This window comes from Leptopilina heterotoma, unplaced genomic scaffold, assembly GCF_015476425.1.
Source record: "Leptopilina heterotoma isolate Lh14 unplaced genomic scaffold, ASM1547642v1 Lhet_256, whole genome shotgun sequence".
NCBI lineage: Eukaryota > Metazoa > Arthropoda > Insecta > Hymenoptera > Figitidae > Leptopilina > Leptopilina heterotoma.
In genome coordinates, this window is record NW_025110968.1 from 610,199 (window position 1) to 632,724 (window position 22,526).

The window sequence follows — 22,526 nt, forward strand, 5'->3', positions numbered from 1 at the left end:
GTCCAGAACGGAAAATTTACATTGGAGTAAGAGAGTCAGATACACAGTCTGTCTCTCTTACTCCAATGAAAAATTTTCCGTTCTGGAAATTTTTACCGAAGGTGTAAGGGTGCAATCCCATTACAGCAGAATACGTCGACCGAAAACAGAAAATCATGAGTGCAAAAGAGATAGGTAGATATTGTTGTTCTTTTCACTCTCATGATTTTCTGCTTTCGGTCGACGTATTCTGCTCACATGGGATCGCACCCTAAATGCTCCCTAAAACCACGTATTATACATCATGTATTATACGCACCCATCCCTGGACATGGGACTGCACCCTGACGGTCGTTAGTCGTATGAATGCACCCTAACTAAAACTAACCTACCTTATCCACTATGCAAAAAGTCATCTAATCTAATAAAAACATCCACGTGCTGTGCCTAAAAAAACAATGCAACAATGAAGGTTAAAACTTTATCAAGAAATCCCGATTTTTATATAAGGGAAACGAAGCGTGATATTCATAAAAGTAATTATAATTTTCTTTTTTACATTATAAAATCATTTAATCTGCACAATACTGCAGTGGAAAATTTAATTACTGTAACCTTATTTTTACTTATAGGTTTTCTTGAAAATTATGTTTCTTCTTTTAGGTGTAATAGCTTTTAGATTTTGAAATTATCAAGAATTTAATTTAATCCATGGAGTTGAAATAATCATTATTAATCTTTCGTGCATGAAATGAAACATAAGTAAAAAATAAAGTTATTCTGCATTTCATAAAAAATTTTTTTTAATGGCCCGTCAGATACCAAATTACTTACTTGAAATATAAAGCGGACTAGATAATGACTGACAGATTATTTGACCCTTCAACTGCAGGTGCAGTTGAAGGGTTTACTTATATTTAATTAATAATGCAAATATACGTAACTTATATAAAAGTTTAAACATTTGTTTATTATTATATAAAAATTCATAATTTAAAAGATTAATACCTGCCACGAATAGTAAAAATCTTTCGACCTTATTCAATTATATTTTCAAAAAGTGCTTTATATTTTTTGTCAGGGTTGCCTCAAAAATTTGATTTTAATTTTCCCTGATTATTTCCTGACAGAATTTTGACTTTTACCTTAACCAAAAAGATTAGTCTGATATTGTAACTTTTCCAAAAGTATTGTAATTTAAAAAAAAATACTCTACATCAATTATTAATTATTTATAATAATAATGTTTCAGAAAGTTGCTTGAGAATCCAATTATTCAAAGAAAAAAAGAAAGCTTACCTATAAAATAACAATAATCCACTTATTTACAATTCCATTTTACGAAATGTCAAACAATTTTAAAAAATGAACTGCTTTAGAGTTTTACTAATTACAATAACAATACTTATCAGTAAATTTAATTAGCCGCATTGTTGTAAAAGTCGTCAAAGTTAAAATTTCGCAACTCTCTAAAAAATGAGTTTAGTGCGTTTAGTGAAACGCCGAAAAATGTTAGCTCGTTGTGATACTGGCTTGCCTTACGAACCACTCAGTCTGTAAATTACAGAGTTATTTAAAAAATTGGTTCTAAAGAATGGTAGTTTAATTAAAGGAGAATTAAAAAATTTTATGGTTTAAATAGGCGTAATAAGTTGAAACAATTGATAAAACTGTTAATAATTTTGGACAAAAATGATCAGCGAACAGAAACATGTGAGATAAATGTTAAATGAGATTCTAAGATTAGTGACTATAATTTCATAACTGTAATAGTTGTGAGGCAATAAAAAGTTTAATTAGTTTAAAAATATTTGACTAAAATTCTTCTCTAAATCAATTATTAACTATAATAATCGTCGTATTTTGTCCATTCTGTCCAGTCTGTCCACACTTGAAGTTAGACTATTGTGCCTGCTTTTGTTTTTTTTATATGTTCTTATAGATAATATTATACTTCATTATTTTTTTACTATTTTTTTAATTTAATAATATAATTTTTATTTCTCAAATAATTCAAAAATATTTTTATTATAATATAAAAAAATTATTAATGTTATTATATTATTCGTTATTTCCTTTGTTTCTAAAAAATTAGCATTTTGTAACAAACATTATAGATAATTTTTTAACAAATGTAAATCCTGCAAAATAGAGTAAACGTACAATTGTCGAAATTGTACAATTGTCCAATTGTCGAGGATGGTTCCTGTTGTCGAGTAAACAAACTTTGAATTTTATTTAAACATTGGAGCACATTGTAAATGGAAAAAAGTGATAAATATTAATTTTCTTATGCGTTATAAATGTGAAAAAAATATATTAATATTATATCCACAAACAAATGAGACATTTTAGACAATATATTTTGGTTATTACCATGGTAACATCGACAAATGGGACACCTTCGGCAATTGGTACACTTACCCTATTTTCTTTTTTTTAATATGGAAAACTTAATTACTTGACAAAATTTTGACTTCCTCCCTGACCCTAAAGAATATTCTGATACACTCTAAAAATGATTAGACACTCCAAAAAATGTTCTATTACATTCTCTCTAAATTTGAATCAGCGAAAAGTCGCTGATTGGGTAGCTATAAGTATGCAGCTGATTCAATCAGCGTATATACACTAATGAATCAGCGAATAGTCACTGATTTTTTAGCTTATATACGCTGATTAAATCAGCATTTCAGAAAAAAATTCAATTAAACTTTTTTAAAATAATTAATTCTACAGAATTATTAGTTATAAGTATGAAAAATACAAATTATTTTTAAAGAATTTAATTTAAAACCATTTTAAAATTTAATTATTTCTTAAAATCCATGCTATGATGCTTTTAATATTCAATTACATATTATGTAAAACTTTAACTGAAATTCATTTTTAAATAAATTTTTATTAGATAATTCAATAATTGAAATGCAAAAATAAATAATTTATTGAATAATTAAAATTTCTTAAAATTGAAATCTCATAAAGAATTTTATCAAAACATTTTTAGATAATTGATTTCTTTTAACGGTTTTTCATAAAATTTTTAAGAACAATTACATTTTTCGATGAATTTGATTAAAAATAATTAAAACTCTGCGATGAGTTTTATTTATGAAAATAATTGAATTCTTAAAAAAAAATATTTTTGACATTTTGACAAGAATATTAAAAAATTCTTGAACCTGCAAAAAATTTTTTTACTTTTGAAAATAATTTAATTTATGCAATCAGCAGGCCTCGGATATCTTGAAAAATACGACTTTTTCTAAAAAAAAATGCGACTTTTTCTACTTTTTTGACTTTTTCTAAAAAAATGCGACTTTTTCAACTTTTTTTCTTGTCTTAAAAAAAATATTTGTGTCAGAATTTCTCAAACAGATCACCTAAAACTAAAAAATTTTCTTATTGAACAAAAATATTCTTTTTTACTCTTAATATGGTTAAGAAGAATCCCTGAAAATATTAAGCCAAAAAAATTTTTTTGTAAAAGTTCTTAACAGTTGAATTTTTTAATACTGCTAAATTAACAAATTTTTTTCTCGAGTTCCAGTTGACAGATTTAAAATTTAAAATATGGGTTTTTTTCGTCTTGAATTGCACTATTCGAATATATACATATTTTGTTTTTAAATTTTTCTATTTTTTATAATTTTTTATATTATTTGTTTATAAAATGTCAATTAAAGGGGATAAAATTTCTAAGAGATCCCTCTAAACCAATTTTTGAATTTTAAATTGTTTATATTTTTTTCGAATGCGCAAAATTTTTCTGCTTCTCAACGTTCCAAAAAATATACAGAATCCTATCCTTTTGAATCGACAAAGTAAATCTTGTAAAAGCGAATTGAAAAAAATAAGAAATAGCTATTCTTTTCAATCGACTTTAAGCGATTCTACGTAGTCAATTCAAACGAATAGAAATTGTTTATTCTTTTCAATTGACTGCTTCGAATTTTAGAAACGCATTAAAAGGAATAGAACTTTTGACAAACAATTTGAAAAAGCCTAATCTTTCCAATTATTTGTAGGAGCTCCTCTAGTTATTGTCTTAAAATAAAACGCAGTGACAGCTAGTTTTCGCGTCGTGTGAATTTCATTGTGATTTCAGTGCTAAATTATTAAAATGAAATATTAAAACTAGTGAAAATATGGTTAAAAACGCACAGTGCTTACGATAAAATAAAAAATTCTCTTATTCAAATAAATGAAAGAAATTTTTAAGTGTTCAATGTTTAACGTCAAGTTTACAAAACCTAACCTTTTTTTCAAGTGAAATATTGAGTGATAGTAAAGCAATTCAGTGGAACAGAAATTTCTACTGATTTGTTGTACTCTCTCACTCTTTTGAATGCGCGTTTCATATTTTGGTGAAGTCAATTAAGAATAATAGATTTTGCTACTTTTCCTTGCTCCACCGAGGAATTGGATTATTTTGGAAATTCGCCCATTCAAAAGAAATGAACTTCTGAATTCTTTTCAATTCCTCGCTTCTTACCGGGGATTGAAATCAATTTAAATTATTCTAGCATGACCACTAGACAAATAATAATTTATAATACAATTTATTTAAATTGTTGCAAACAATCTTAATTAACAAATAGATAACTTTGGTTCTTTTTTATAAAAAAATTTTTTTCAGCCAAATTTATGTTTATTTAAATAATCTATGTCGATTTTGGTAAAAAACTATTTTGAATTTAATCAATCATATGAACAATAATGTAGTTATCAATAATCAAGCACGGAGAAAAATGAGTTTGCTATTATGTGGATAGCGAATTTTTAGCTATTACAGCTAATAATTCGCTGTTTTAGCAAAAAAAGTTAGCAATTTTAGCTAATTATTAGCTGCATTAGCTAACAATAATTGCTATACATATAAAAGCAATTAAGGTTAGCTAAGGTAGCTAAAAATTAGCTGAAATAGATAACTATTTTTCTCGGTGAGTAGATCTTTACATGACTTTAAACTCGTTAAAATCAGAAAAAAAAATTTATTTTTGCAGAAATAAGCCATTTATTTGTTTAAAAAGTAAATAATTTGTTAAAAACAAATGTAATTGTTTGTGCTAATAATTTTTTAAAGTTTTTAAAAGAATGTACATATTGACATAGATTACTTGAATAAACATAAATTTGGCTGCAAGAAAAAAAATTTTTATAAAAATAAGAACCAAAGTTATCTATTTGTTAATTATAAGATTGTTTGCACCAATTTAAGTAAATTGTATTATAAATTATTATTTGTCTGGTGGTCATGCTAGACTAATTATAAACAATTTAAAATTCAAAAATTGGTTTAGAAATTTTATCCCCTTTAATTTAAGACCATCAAAATCCGATAAAATTTGTAGGCTCCAGACAATTTGAACATTAAATTGTAAAAAATGCCAATGTGCGCAGGGCGAGTTTAACGTCATGTAAAGCTCTACACAACTGCAGTTTTTAATTAATAACTTTTTTTCTAATTGAAGCTCATTTTTTTTCAAAACAGTTTTACACTCGGAGACATTTAAGGAATATAATACAATTTTTATTTTTTTGTTAGGACGTGAAGAACATATTTGTTTATTAACATTCTATAAACAAATAATAAAAAAATTATAAAAAATAAAAAAATTTAAAAACAAAATATATATTCGAATAGTGCAATTCAAGACGAAAAAAACCCATATTTTAAATTTTAAATCCGTCAACTGGAACTCGAGAAAAAATTTGTTAATTTAGCAGTACTAAAAAATTCAATTGTTAATAACTTTTACAAAAAAATTTTTTTTGGCTTAATATTTTCAGCGATTTTTCTTAACCATATTAAGAGTAAAAAAAATAGTTTGGTTCAAAAAGAAAATTTTTTAGTTTTGAGATCCGTTTGAGAAATTCTGACCCATTATTAATATTTGTTAAAAAACAGTATCTTAAATAAGAAAAGTATTATTGATTTTATTAATTACTGTTATATTCTAATATTATTATTATAATAATGTATTTCGTTTGTAAACATTAATGCATTATATAGATCATTTTATTTTCTAAAATTTTTTATAAAATATTAGATAACTTTTTATGTCAAAATTTTGTTATTCAATTGCAATAATAAACCCTATTTTTGTAGAGTACATTGTTTTGTTATTTGAATTGGAAATATTCAAAATATTAAAATCGACTTTTTTTAAGATTTCAATCGACTTTTTAGACTTTTTTCAAGATTACAATCGACTTTTTAGACGTTTTTCAACTACAAAAGTTGATCCGAGGCCTGAATCAGTTATACTTTTTCCAAAATTCAATTTATTATTGGGTGGCTTAAAAATGAAATTTTGTGCAAAGTTAGCAAAGCATTCAGAATTTTTTGTCACATATTTTTGTAGTTGTTTTGTTATTTGTAACAGGAATTTGTCGTAACAACACGGAGAAAAATGGAATTTGGAAAACTGAGAGTCAATATTGAAAAAACAGGACTCAGTCCAGTAAAAGTAGATTAATTCATTTCCATCAAGCATCTTAGGGTATTGCGTATAGTGTATAGAGGGCCTTAGTTCCAAATGTCACTGTAATAAATGTCAAAATAAATGGCCGACGCGAAACGAGTGTTTCCTTTTATTCACTTCGTTAATTTTATATAAAAAAAGCAATAACCAATCATTAAAAAAAAGAAAAATATGTTAAATGCACTCTTTATATATGGGCCATTCCAGGCCAAATCGGAAATCATTTTGCTTTTGCATCTCAAATTTTTTTAAAACATTTTTTTCTTTTAGTACACTTTGAAAAGAGCTACCTTGATTTTTTTCAAATTTTTTCATAAAGCGGATCAGGAGATACAGATGATAATGGTTAGAGACCCATACTTTATGCAAGTCGCATAATCGCATAATGTTCTCAAACTGAGCATAACTTCTGTATTTTGTGAGTTATTAAGAATTCATACAAAATAAATGTGATTTGTGATCGCATCCAATCGCATAATTATACTTTCAGTGCGTAATTTTTTTTCATTGCATAATTTAACACTATTTGCATAATCATCGCATAATTGTTAATTTTATGTATAAAAATGCTATAAAGTATCTTTTATATGATTTTAATAAATTTTTAAACGTTGTTACTTCCCGGTCAATGCATAGACTATGCTAAGTTTATATTTTTGAGACGATTTAAACCAATGTCTAGACTGATCTCATTACTTGTTTCTATAAAGAAAATTTTACATTTTGAAAAGATTAAAAGTTTTTAATAAAATAAATTCAGGGACCGTTACGAAAGTTTAGTTTCGTTTTAGTTTCGGGGTTGATACAAAACTAAATTAACAAACTGAGTTTAGTTTTGTGTCGACTCGAAACTAAATTAACATACTGAATTTAGATTCGTGTTGACTCGAAACCAAATTAATAAATTGAATTTAGTTTCGAGATACGAAACTAAACTAAAAAAAATTAAATTTATTACAGTGTAGATCGAAAACAAGTGTCTGAGAAACTCAATTATTTAGTTTCAATTAAAAAATCGCAGCAAAAAACAAAATATTGAAAGTAATAATATTATTATAACCTTAATACTAGATATAAAGCAGTATAAAGAGACTTCAATAGAAAATAAAGTGGAAAAAGTGAATCTAACTTTCATGAATATTAAATATTGAAATATTTCGTTTTTTAGTGATTTTTTTACTGACATTAAATATTTAAGTTTATCGGACTTTAGTTTCGAGTTGACACGAAACTAAATTAAATTAAACGTAAATTTTAAATTTAGTTTCGTTTCAGAATCGGTCCCTGATGATAATATAAAATGCGTTAAAAAAGAAATTTACATTTTATTTAATTATAAAAATAACTTTATGCACGGGAAAAAAATTTTACTTGGAGCAACTACAACTTTCATTATATTAGTGAATTTTTTATTCATTTCAGTTAAAACTTTCGCTATATACACGATTGATGCCAAAGTTAAACTTCTATTATTGTTCATTAGGGTGTCCCAAAAAAATAAAAAGTTTTTTTTTATTGGGTCTCATCCCCTAAAATTCTTTCAAATTGTGTAAAAATAAGAACACAATATTTGGAAATAAAAAATTTTAATATTAACCCGTGGTTCAGAGCCTTTGAACCATAAAAACGCTAAAAATATAGTGTTTTTTCATTTTTAACATAAATATAAATGTCAAAATATAATGAATAGGGTGTCATTGTAAAGATAATTAAATTACCTTTCGATCCATATATCATAGTTTAAGATTCAATGAAAATTAAGAGTGTTACAGTCGATTAAAGATCAAATTTTATGAAAATTTTGATGATTTTTATTTTTTAGACACTTAAGTAACTTGTACTTTTTTACATTAAACAGTAAAAAATATTTAGGTTTTAATTTTTTTATTGAGAGTCTAACATTACGAAAATTTTTAGCCCTTGTGGACCTCGATTTGATTGAATATGACAATTATACACTAGATTTAGTGAACGAAACTATTTTTTTAATTTTTATCATTCCTTCAACATTTGCAGCAAAAATTGAAACAATAAGTTTAGATATAACCACTAAACGTACTAAAATCAGTGATTAAGAAATACTGAAGTCGATGATTTAGAGTCCAATGTCAGTTTTTCAAATTTCAAAATGGCGAAGAACTTCATAAAAGTCGATCGAATTCGTCTAAAAATCGGGTAACGGATTTTGAGACGAATTTAATCGACGATTAAATTACGGAAATTTGTAATGTTAGACTCTTAATAAAAAAATTAAAATCTAAATATTTTTTACTGTTCAATGTGAAAAAAGTACTCTTTACTTAAGTGTCTAATAATCATCAAAATTTCCATGAAATTTAATCTTTAATCGACTGTAACACTCTTAATTTTCATTGAATCTTATACTGTGACATATGGATCGAAAGGTAATTTAATTATCTTTACAATGACACCCTAATCATTATATTTTGACATTTATATTTATGTTAAAAATGAAAAAACACTACATTTTTAGCGTTTTTATGGTTCAAAGGCTCTGAACTACGGGTTAATATTAAAAAATTTTATTTCCAAATATTGTGTTCTTATTTTTACACAAATTAAAAGATTTTTAGGGGATGAGACCCAATAAAAAAAAACTTTTTATTTTTTTGGGACACCCTATTGTTCATTTAATTGTTTTTATGTTAAAAAATTATTTATTAACTATATTAAAACCATTTAAAAATTATTATTTACAAATAAAACCTAACCATGCGTCATTGTATAATTTTATTTTCATCGCACAATTTTTGCATAATATTTAGCTTTTTCATTGCATAATTTCAAAATTTTCATTGACACAAAATAGTGTGTCTAATAATGGTTCACCGTCTAATGGCAAAGATGGTTGGCCCGACAACTCATAAGGAAGTTGGCCCAACTTACAATGCATATGTTGTGCCAACCATACATTTCAATGGTTGGTCCAAAGACTGACGCCAATGTTGGCACAACTTTAGATGCGTAAGTTGGGCCAACCACAATTTTCAAAGTTTGGCCAACTTCAACTGCCAAAGGTAAAAAATTATTAAAAAACTAAATTATTTATACAATTAACACGTTATTATATGCGGGAACATCAGATATAACCTTTACCTATTACATGGAGTAGTATAAGGAGATTCAACGACGTACATACAATGTGTGCACTGAAAGAAAAATTTATTTGAATCAAATAAAAATTATTTGATTCAAATAAATCATTTATTTGGTTATAATCCAATAAATGTGTATTTGAACCAAATACATATTTATTTGACCTAAATATTTTATTTTATCGCATCAAATAACTATTTATTTGAATCAAATACAAATTATTCAAATCAAATAAATGGAATATTTCAAGCTAGTAAATAATTATTTGAATCAATTATAAAAATTATTTCATTCTATATTTAATACAAAAAATTTTTTTTAAGTATTTAGTTTTTTTTTTAATTTATTAATTTATTATTATATTATATTTATATATTATATTTATTAACTGTTATTTTAACAGACTTTTAATATTATTTACAAACAAGTTTACACAGTTTTTATTTACAACACAACACACAAACGAAGAATGAAAAATATTCGCTCGCATGTGGGATCGAACTCACGTCCCCCCGCCCCTAACGCACCTATTTAAACCGCACGGCCACTGAGACTTGGTGAGAATTCGGGCTAATCTACTATATCAATGTCAGTGCCGTATATTCTGTATCCAAATAACACATTTATTTGTCGAAAATTTTTTTATTTGTATTAAATAAATGAAATATTTAAGTGAAATAAATAAATGAACAGTTTCAAGTAATTCATTATTTTCGTTTCAAATAATTATTTAATTGATTGAAATATTTTTTTATTTGTCTTGATAAAATAGTGTATTAGCTTTGAATAACGAATTATTCGGATTAAATAATTAAGTTTATTAGAATCAATAAAATAAATTTATTGTGTCAAATAATTTTTATTTGCATCAAATATACGAAGTATTTGAGTGAAATAAATAAAAGAATAGTTTCAACTAACTCATTATTTGTATTAAACAAATTCATTTATTTAATTCAATTTATTATTTAATTGAATCAAATACGATTTATTTGGTTCAAATAAGTGTGCTTCAAATAATTCAAGTTATTTGAATCAAATACATATTTTTTTGATCCAACTAAAAAGTATTTAAATCAATTAAATATTTTTCAAATAATTTGAATTATTTGAATCAAATAAATTTTTTTTTCAGTGTGCCAATTTCATGTATCTCAATTCATGATTCTTTACTCTCCTAGACAGTAGTGTCTCTAACGGGGAAAAAGTAAACTAAATATCGTCTGCTACTGTCAGATGCTCGATGTGTTTATAGAAATTAAATATTTTTAAAGTTGAAAAGTTTTTCAGTGTTTACATAAATTATTTATGTAGGTATTTTCATAAATCGTAACAAATAATTAGTGTTTGTGTATTTAAATGCATTTCTTTAAAATGCAACTCACAAATGACATGACTCCTCAGCAATTCTTTGTTCTTTTTGTGAAACAATTTGCTTTCAATATTCATAACTATTTTCTTAATAAATGGCAGCAACAAATATTACAATTTAAATTTGTGATTTTTGTTTGACCGAATTAATTAATTTGTTGAGTAATGAGAAGGCCTAGATTTTTATAAATTTCATTAAAAAACAAACCGTATCTAGGCCTTCTCATTACTCAACAAATTACAATTTAAAGTTATTAGTCAAATATTTAAAAGAACAAACCCTTGGTTTAAACAAAGACAATTTATGTCCTTCTTTAATTAAAAGAGGAGAAGTGCATTTGTCCACTATTTAAATTTACAAAAATTTACTGCTGTAGGTTATGTCATGTGTTCTTGTTCACAACCGAAGTACAATTTTTATCCACGAGGGGCGTGACATCCGGGAAAGTAAGACGAGAGGACTTGTAGTACGAAAAGGTGGCACACTTTTCACATCATACTGGCATGACCGTTAAGTCTCCTTATATTACTCCATGACCTATTATTATTAAACACAATCTCATACATACATTTTTGAAAATATCTAACGCTCGCTGGGTTCGAATCCCTAACCTAACGCACCGAAGACTTATACACTGACCACTACGCTACGCTCACATGGGAGTGCATAACGTTAAATGTATATTAAAGCTGCAACAGTCGGGCCAACCGAGGCCCAGAGTTTGGCCGACCCAGAAAGTAGAAGTCAATTAAACTGCATTTGACAAAGTTATGCCAACCGTGGCCCAGATTTCGGCCGACCAAGAAAGTTTAAGTTATTTAAACTGTGTTTCACAGTGTTTTGCCAACCGTGGCCCAGAGTTTGGCCAGCCAAGAAAGTTTAAGTCAATTAAACTGCGTTTCACAGAGATTTGCCAACGTCGGGCCAACCGAGGCCCAGAGATTGGCCAACCGAAACTGAAAGTCTTTTAAACTACGTTTAGATGAGTTGTGCCAACCTTTGTCGCCAAAGTTGGCCCGACGGTTGGTTAAACTCTGCATGTAATGGTTGGCTTGCAAGTCGGGCCAACTGTGGTCACTAGTACTTGCCAAAGTTGGTCAAACTCTGGCAACCAAAACTTCGCTTGGCAAAGTTGGGGCAACCTTCAAACTCTGTCGGCCAACCCAAATTCGCACCTGGGTTATTTCACTTTTAACATATATAACAATAATGTAATTTTTATTCCGTGAAGCATGTTATCTTTTAAGGTTGACTATTGTTCATAGGAAAGCGTAATTGCCAATGAGACGATAATGGAAGATATGTTCATTAAATTATTTTTGACTTATTAATTATTAAAAATAAATTACATTTAATTACTTATTTGTTATTTTGTTTCTAATAGTTTTCTAGTCAAAATTGATTCATATTATTTTCATGTCATTAACATTCAAAAATTCAATTATTCAGAAGAATTCTACACAAAATCACTATTTTTCTAAATTTATTCAGGGAAATCAGAAAAAAGTCAGGAAATTTTGTCAAAGGTGCTGGAATAATATACAATTTCAAGAATTCATAAGAAAATTCTGAATGTTATTCTTCATCATTAACCCCTTCGTTATGAAACTGAAGTTACCAACGTTTGTTCGTCGAAAATTATAAAACGTAACAATTTCCCCGCCTCAGATCCAATTTTTTTTCCACATTTATTATAGATACTAATATTAGAAGCCATTAGAAATTATTTTCAAGTGGAACCAGGTCGGGGAAGGCAACGATTTTGATTTTTTGGCACGGATTTTTCGGATTTTTTAAAAAATCCGCGACAAAAAATCAAAATTATTACCCTCCCCGACCTGCCCAGTAAAAAAAAACTAATTCAAATGAATTGAAACGAATTAACATTTTTGGTAGGCTCCAATTCGTATTTGTCACAAAGCGGGATTCACTCAAGCTCTTTGTATATTCAATTGAATTTAATTCAATATGTACCAATTTGTCCAAACGAATTCGCATTCGAAAGAAATGGCCAAGGAATGCATTGAATTCGTGCTAACGAATTTAAAAAAATTAAAGGCTCAAAACTTGTCCAGTGAATTGGTACGGATAGAAGGTTCGGAAGTTCAATACAGTTTCACGAATTCGGGAAAATTGCATCATGGCTCCAATTCGTATTTGTCACAAAGCGGGATTCACGAAAGCTCTTTGTGAATTCTTTTTAATTCATTTCAATTTGTTTTCGTTTACTGGGTGGTTCCAGTTGAAAATAATTTTTTATGATTCCTGACATTAGTATGTTTAATAAATGTAGAAAAAAAATTGGATCTGAGGCGGGGAAATAGACATTGTTTCGAAATTTATGAATTTTCGAAAAATCGGTAACAAAAAAAATGTCAAAATCGTTGCCCTCCCCGACCTGGTTCCACTTGAAAATAATTTTTAATGTCTTCTAATATTAGTATCTATAATAAATGTGGAAAAAAAATTGGATCTGAGGCGGGGAAATAGAAATTGTTTCAAAATTTCTGAATTTTCGAAAAATCCGTGACAAAAAGTCAAAATCATTGCCCTCCCCGACCTGGTTCCAGTTGAAAATAATTTCTTATGATTCCTGACATTAGTATTTTTAATAAATGTGGAAAAAAATTGGATCTGAGGCGGGGAAATAGACATTGTTTCGAAATTTCTTAATTTTCGAAAAATCGGTAACAAAAAAATGTCAAAATCGTTGCCCTCCCCGACCTGGTTCCACTTGAAAATAATTTCTAATGTCTTCTAATATTAGTATCTATAATAAATGTGGAAAAAAAATTGGATCTGAGGCGGGGAAATAGAAATTGTTTCAAAATTTCTGAATTTTCGAAAAATCCGTGACAAAAAGTCAAAATCATTGCCCTCCCCGACCTGGTTCCAGTTGAAAATAATTTCTTATGATTCCTGACATTAGTATTTTTAATAAATGTGGAAAAAAATTGGATCTGAGGCGGGAAAATAGACATTGTTTCGAAATTTCTTAATTTTCGAAAAATCGGTAACAAAAAAATGTCAAAATCGTTGCCCTCCCCGACCTGGTTCCTCTTAAAAATAATTTCTAATGGCTTCTAACATTAGTATTTATAATAAAAGTGGAAAAAAAATTGGATCTGAGGCGGGGAAATGGAAATTATTACGTATTATATTTTTCGTCGAACAAACGTTGGTAACTTCAGTTTCATCCTTCGTTGGCATTGACGCATTTATGCGTCAACCATTTATATCATGTTTAATTAGCTTCAAATTGCAATTAAATCATTCGGAAATCGTTACTCGGGGGTTTTTGGGGTCGCTGAACACGAATCTGGCATCAGATTTCCAAAATTTAAAATGGCGGATCCAATATGGCGGAAATAAAAATTAAAAAACTGACCAAATCGGCTGGAAATCGCTACTCGGGGGTTTTTGGGGTCGCTGATTTCGAATCTGATGTCTGTTTTTAAAAATTCGAAATGGCGTATCCAATATGGCGGACGTAAACATTAAAAATCGACCAAATCGGCTAAAATTCGTTACTCGGGGGTTTTGGGGTCGCTGATTTTGAATCTGATAATTGTTTTCGAAAATTCAAAATGGTGGATCCAATATGGCGGACATAAAAAATTAAAAATTGACCAAATCGGCTAAAATTCGCTAGTCGGGGGTTTTTGGGGTCGCTGATTACGAATCTGATGTCTGTTTTTAAAAATTCGAAATGGCGGATCCAATATGGCGGACATAAAAAATTAAAAATCGACTAGATCGGCTAAACTTTGTTACTCGGGAGTTTTTGGAGTCGCTGATTACGACTCTTATTTTTGTTTTCAAAAATTCAAAATGGCTGATCCATATGGTGGACGGAAAAAGTAAAAATCGACCAAATCGGCTAAAATTCGTTACTCGGTAGTTCTTGAGGTCGCTGATCGAAAATCTGATGTCTGTTTTTAAAAACTGAAAATGTCGGATCCAATATGGCGATTGAATCTTTTGAAAATTGATTGTTTTCTAGAGATTTTCTTGAAAACTGGTGTATTCTCATTAAACTTGATACTATTGGAAGTTTTCCAAGTCGCTGATGTCAAATCCAAAGTCAAATTTTAAAAATTCAGAATGGCGGACCCAATATGGCGAACGATAATTTGAAAAATCATTTAGATTTTTGTGAAATTTGGCATATGACGGAATTTTCGGTTAAAAATTACGAATAAGACTAATTTAAAAAAATTGAAATTTAGGAAATTAAAAATGATGAATTCCGAAAGGTGGAAAAACATGCAAAAAAGGTTTTCATTTGATTTAGTCTTCGTACTCATTCAGGATGCTTATTATAATTCGATTGAAATTTGTTATTCAGTTTGGAATTGACTTGAAAAAATACAAAATGTTGCATGATAAGACTAACGGAGATATACAAAATTACTTCATTTTTACTTTTGGGGACCCCCTGCATTAGCTAGTCAGATTCGTAATCATCGACCCTAAAAATTCCCGAGTAGCGAGTTTCAATCAATTTGATCGATTATTAATTTTTACGTCTGTCATATTATCCGTCATTTTAAATTTTGAAAAACAGACCCCAGACTCGTAATCAGCGACCTCAAAAACCCCAAAGTAACGAATTTTAACCGATCAGGTCGATTTTCAATTTTTTATGTCTGCCATATTGGATCCGCCATTAAGAATTTTCGAAAACAAACATCAGATTCGTAATCAGCGACCCCGAGAATCCCCGAGTAACGAATTTGAACCGATTTGGTTGATTTTTAATTTTTAAGTCCGCCATATTGGATCCGCTATATTGAATTTTTGAAAACAAACATCAGATTCGTAATCAGCGACCCCAAAAACCCCCGAGTAACAAATTTTATCTGATTTGGTCGATTTTTGATTTTTTTATGTCCGCCATATTGGATCCGCCATTTTGAATTTTTCAATTTTGACCTCAGATTCGTAATCAGCGACTCTAATAACCCCTAGGTACAAATTTAAAAAAAAAAATTTCTGTACATTTTGGGCACTTTTGGTAGAATTGCCTCTGCCAACGAAGGGGTTAAAAAGATTTTATTTATTTCAAACTCTTTCTGTTTTTAACAATAATTAGACTTTACAGATTTAAAATTGATTTTTTTTATAATTTAATTTTTGAAAAACTATCAAGAAAAAATTAATTTTTATGAATTATTTTGGAATAATTTTTTATTTAAAAAATTAAAAAAATAATTTAATTTTATGAAATCCTTCCATAGTTTAATTGTTAGTAGTAAAATAAATGATCATGGAAAGGTGAAGAATTGAAAAATTCAATGTATCGTCAAAATTGCGACGTTTCGTTGGCTAAGGTCTGCCAACCTCGTCAGGCTAAATTTATTAGAACGCGATTTTTATTTTTTAACAAATCTGGTAGGATATTCTTAAACATATTTTCACTATAGTGTATAATATTGTTTTTAGACCCTTATAAATATTAAAGTGTTTTTCTGTTTAAATAAATTTAGCCTTATGAGGCAAACCTTAGCCAACGAAACGTCGCAATTTTGACGATACATTGAATTTTTCAATTCTTCACCTTCCCATGATCATTTATTTTACTACTAACTATTATTATTATTATTTAAAAGAAATTCGATTACCTTTACCCAACACGGTGGTCTTGAAGCAAAATAAAGTTTTTCTACGTTGCCAAAAAAAATCATTTGTACAATCCCTTAAAGCGTCATCTCAAGATTCAAAATCAATAAATATTGAAATCCCAGCTGCTCGTCCTAGCGTTTTTTCGAAAAAATAAGATTTTCATTAAAACAAATTTTTTAATTTCTAAAATTATTTTCTTTCCGTTTTAGTAAATTTATATATCAATTTAATTTGAGTTAGATTTTATAATTTGAACATTTTTTAATAATTTGTTATATAAAAAAATAAAAATAAAAAAATTATCAATGGTGAGTGCACATAAAAATTAATAAAGAACAACTGGTCGCAAATAAGAGTGGTATTTTTTTAATAAAATAGTTACAAATTTATATGATTAAACAATTTATACTTTTTAATACGATAAAACTACTTGTACAATAATACACAATATACATACATATTTAATGTATATTTACAAAACTGTAATTCAAATATTCAGAGAAGAAAATTGTGTAACAGCACTTTTCAATTTCTCTAGGTATGCAGGATGATTTAAATCAGGGACCGTCACGGAAATCAAATTTTGATTTCGTTACGATATTCCAAAACAAAACGAAATTATTAATGTATTTTGATTTTGATTCGGTAACGAAACAAAATTTACTTTCTGTTTTGATTCTGATACTGTAACGAAACAAAATTCACTTCCTATTTTGATTCTGATACTGTAATACTGGAATTCGGTTTTCTTATAGAAACAGAAGTCGATTCGAATTCTACTTCAGATTTCTTATGTAAAAACGATATTATCTTTTGATATATTTGACATTTGCAACAAAATTTAGGTTCAATGAGACTTATACATGCGCAGTAGTATTTTATTAAAATTAAAACAAAAAAGAATTTTTATTTTGATATTGGAATCAAAACTAAATAGAATGGAATTTTGATTTTGATATTGGAACCAAAACGAAATAGAGTGGAATTTTGATATTGGAACCAAAACTAAATAGAGTGGAATTTTGATTCTGATACCCATATCGGAATCAAAACAAAAGTATTTTTTAATTTTGTTTTGATTCCGTGACGGTCCCTAATTTAAATCGTTAACTTTATAACTTTTCCAAGTTTCCAAAAAATGTCGATGAATAGATTCACCTGCTTGCTCCGAAAAAAGTCCTAATTATATTTAAAAGATAATAAAAGATAATAAAAACTTTATTTGCACCTTAAAATACAATATTAAAACTACAAAAAGAAACAATTGTTTCGTTTTTCAACTATTATTTACGATTTGTGGAGGGCACCAAAGTATGGCGATCTCTAATTTGTAAGAGTTAGCGGTGCTCCCGATACAGCAGTTCCTGACAGTCTAAAGTCAAAAAACAAAATTTAATTCTTAGTACACATAAATACCTAGTAGACGTATGTGATGGAATTAAAAAAAGTAAAAAAAAACGAAAATGGCGACCTTTTAAAGTCAATTTTTAAGAAACGATGATTTTGATCTTTTAAATTTTTTACTTTAAAAGGGCGTCATTTTCGTTTTTTTACTTTTTTTTAATTCCATCACATACGTCCACTAGGTATTTATGTATACTAAGAAAAAAATTTTGTTTTTTTGATTTCAGACTGTCAGGAGTGGCTATATCGGGGGCACCGCAAAATCTTACGAATTAGAGATCGCCATACTTTGGCGCCCTCTACAAATCATAAATAATAGTTGAAAAAAGAAACAATTATTTCTTTTTGTAGTTTAAATATTATATTGTAAGGTGCAAAAACAGTTTTTAATCTTTTAAATATTATGACTGCGAAAAAAACAGTAAAGTGGGGCCAATATTTTGCCTTCGCAAACGCAAGTACACCTCAATGAAAACAGTATTGGTTGAAAAAACGCAAGGACGAGCAGCTGGGATTTCAATATTTACTGATTTTGAATCTTGAGATGACGCTCTAAAAGATTGTACAAATGATTTTTTTTGGCGACGTAGAAAAACTTTATTTTGCTTCAAGACCACCGTGCCAAGCAGCACGGAATATAACCTTAAAATGAAGGGAATATTACATTTCATATTCGGAATATTCTAGTGGAATGTTCCAGGGATCTTAAAGTATGTAATATTAAAATGTCCACCTCACATGAATATTCCAAAATAGGAATATTCCACGGTAATTTCGAAGTAATATTCCAGAATGATGTTGAGGGAATGTTCCACCGTAATATTAATGGAATACTCCCTAGAAATATTCCAAAATTTCATACTTTGAAAAAATTTGACTTTTTTTCTCTTTTTCTTCTTTCTTTACTTCTTTAGTAAAAACGAGATTTAATGGTATCTTCAACATATTTAATATTATCTGGGAACATTCCCTCAACATCACCCTGGAATATTCCATTAATATTACGGTAGAACATTCCTTCAACATCATCCTGGAATATTACTTAGATATTACTAGACACACTATTTTGTGTCAATGAAAATTTTGAAATTATGCAATGAAAAAGCTAAATATTATGCAAAAATTGTGCGATGAAAATAAAATTATACAATGACGCATGGTTAGGTTTTATTTGTAAATAATAATTTTTAAATGGTTTTAATATAGTTAATAAATAATTTTTTAACATAAAAACAATTAAATGAACAATAATAGAAGTTTAACTTTGGCATCAATCGTGTATATAGCGAAAGTTTTAACTGAAATGAATAAAAAATTCACTAATATAATGAAAGTTGTAGTTGCTCCAAGTAAAATTTTTTTCCCGTGCATAAAGTTATTTTTATAATTAAATAAAATGTAAATTTCTTTTTTAACGCATTTTATATTATCATCAGGGACCGATTCTGAAACGAAACTAAATTTAAAATTTACGTTTAATTTAATTTAGTTTCGTGTCAACTCGAAACTAAAGTCCGATAAACTTAAATATTTAATGTCAGTAAAAAAATCACTAAAAAACGAAATATTTCAATATTTAATATTCATGAAAGTTAGATTCACTTTTTCCACTTTATTTTCTATTGAAGTCTCTTTATACTGCTTTATATCTAGTATTAAGGTTATAATAATATTATTACTTTCAATATTTTGTTTTTTGCTGCGATTTTTTAATTGAAACTAAATAATTGAGTTTCTCAGACACTTGTTTTCGATCTACACTGTAATAAATTTAATTTTTTTAGTTTAGTTTCGTATCTCGAAACTAAATTCAATTTATTAATTTGGTTTCGAGTCAACACGAATCTAAATTCAGTATGTTAATTTAGTTTCGAGTCGACACAAAACTAAACTCAGTTTGTTAATTTAGTTTTGTATCAACCCCGAAACTAAAACGAAACTAAACTTTCGTAACGGTCCCTGAATTTATTTTATTAAAAACTTTTAATCTTTTCAAAATGTAAAATTTTCTTTATAGAAACAAGTAATGAGATCAGTCTAGACATTGGTTTAAATCGTCTCAAAAATATAAACTTAGCATAGTCTATGCATTGACCGGGAAGTAACAACGTTTAAAAATTTATTAAAATCATATAAAAGATACTTTATAGCATTTTTATACATAAAATTAACAATTATGCGATGATTATGCAAATAGTGTTAAATTATGCAATGAAAAAAAATTACGCACTGAAAGTATAATTATGCGATTGGATGCGATCACAAATCACATTTATTTTGTATGAATTCTTAATAACTCACAAAATACAGAAGTTATGCTCAGTTTGAGAACATTATGCGATTATGCGACTTGCATAAAGTATGGGTCTCTAACCATTATCATCTGTATGGTTGACCCAACCTCTGGCACGAGAACTATGGGCTGACCAAAAAATTTTTAAAAAAGTTCTTCGAGATTTCGATTATTCAAACAAAAAAATTCTGAAATCCATTCACTGAAAAAAAATATTCTTAATTTAAGAATATATATACTAAAAATAGGTGCCAAGGATATTCCCTACTTAAATTAAGTGGTAAATACTCTTACTATAAGAATATATTCTTATTGTTCAATTTTAGTAAAATCCAATTATTCAAAAATTTTCCAATTACAAATTTATGTTTAACAATTGAAACAATTTCAAAACAATTAGAATAAAAAAATTTCAAAAATATTAGTGAATTTTTGTAAAGTTTCGCTATTTTGTTAAAAATGCAGAAAATCTGCCATCAGAAGGAAAGTTTGTTCATTCGTCAAACTTTGAATAATGCTGAGGAACAAAAATTGTCTTAATTTTTATTAAAAAATTGAATTTTTTCAATTTCCATCAAATTATATTTAATTTTTATTAAAATTCTTCTCACGGATTCAATTATTTTCATAAATAATGAAATTCATATCAGAATTTCAATTATTTTAAATAAATTCCTCTAAAAATGAAATTATTCTTAAAATTTCAAAAGTTATTGTTTTCTTCCAGTGAAAATTTTATTCAAACCATATATTTTGAGTTGAATAAAAGTATATTTGTATCAGAACCAAGTAAATTATTTGATAAAATTCCAAATAAAATTTATTTAAAACAAATAGAAGATTAATAATCTTTTAGTCCAATGTATCTTTTTCTAGGTATATGCATGTAAATATTTTTAAGAATTTTGTTAAATTTATAAAGTTTATACTTATAAGGTACGTGTAACTGTATTTTGAAGTTAAAATATACATTATATTTAAAATTTTCTTAAATAATGGAGATTGATGGGTAAATAATATATTTCAAGTAATTTGGTATCTGACGGGCCAAATGAACACTTTTGGCCCGTCTTAAAATATGTATATGGAAGTGCTGTGACAAGCCAAATAATAAAAGTTGATTTTTAAATGTTTGTATAATGTATATTTATTTGAAAAAATTGTATTTAACATTTATTTTTTGGTGTATTATGCCTTGCACACGGAGAAACTTTTTCTTATAATATTAAATATATTTGGTTATGTTTATTCTAAAAGTACGTTAGAATGTGAGGATTTTTCGTGCGTTGTGCTAATAATTTCAACATTAATACGAAAATATGATAAGTTTGTTATATATTAAGCAACCTTCGGTGTACAAAAATTACTATCTGCATTAGAAATAGTCTTATTTTTCTTTAGAAAAGAATAAAATGCTAGTTTTTGTTTGTGAAATAATACGGTAATTCTAACCTTTTTTACACATATAGATAGAATATATAAGAGACATTCTAACGCAACATACCAATTTTGGAAGGACTGCGGGCGGACTTAACCGATTTCACCCGAGCATCACCGAGTCCATCACCTGACGTCGCGAACTAACCCTAATGTTTTCGAAGTTGAAATTCTAAAGAAGAAGAAGTTGAAATTCACACGTGTATGAAAGAAAAAACCTTTTATTAATAAACGTGAATGTCTCCTCATGCCAAATTAAATTCAAGAACTGTTCCTCAATATAACATAATTTTTTTCACGACTTTTACTTATTTACATAATTTGATTAGTAAGTTATTTTAAAAAATGCTCTCTCTCGAAGGCACATATTTTTCCACTCGTTTAATATATAAGGACGATTCAGCTGTGTACTTCTAACGAATCGTGCGATCTTTCGGTTTCCGTGACCAATCGTCGTGTCTTTACTTGCGTGTGCGTGTGTGCGTTAATAATATAGGTTAGATTAGGTTCTTACGTCGTGTTAAATATATTTACCTACAGTTACAGTGACATAACCTATTGCCATCTACCATCAGATCCAAGTATCACTATCGTCTCTATGAGTATCTATAGACAATTAATTTGTTGTGTTTCTTTTTAATTCATGGCTTTCCCAACTTTGCAAAAATTATTATTTTCTTTCTAAAACAACATACTAATTTTCGTTAGTTTCCTTATGAAGAACTGTAAAATATATACTGAATGAGTGTTTTTGATAGTCTCAATAGCAATTTCTATAACCTATGTCGTTTTTCCCTTGAATCTAACCTAA

At 27.7% G+C, this 22,526-nt stretch overlaps 1 protein-coding gene across 1 annotated transcript in view; it reads left to right on the forward strand.

Moving 5' to 3' along the window:
* The first annotated feature begins 336 nt into the window (after nucleotides 1-336).
* LOC122503293 (DDB1- and CUL4-associated factor 13) overlaps nucleotides 337-22,526 on the forward strand; it is a 117,224-nt gene continuing 95,034 nt past the window's right edge. The window contains exon 1 of the mRNA XM_043613773.1: nucleotides 337-515. Within this exon, the coding sequence (XP_043469708.1) occupies nucleotides 446-515 (70 nt within the window). The 5' untranslated portion in view covers nucleotides 337-445. The remainder of the gene's footprint in view (nucleotides 516-22,526) is intronic.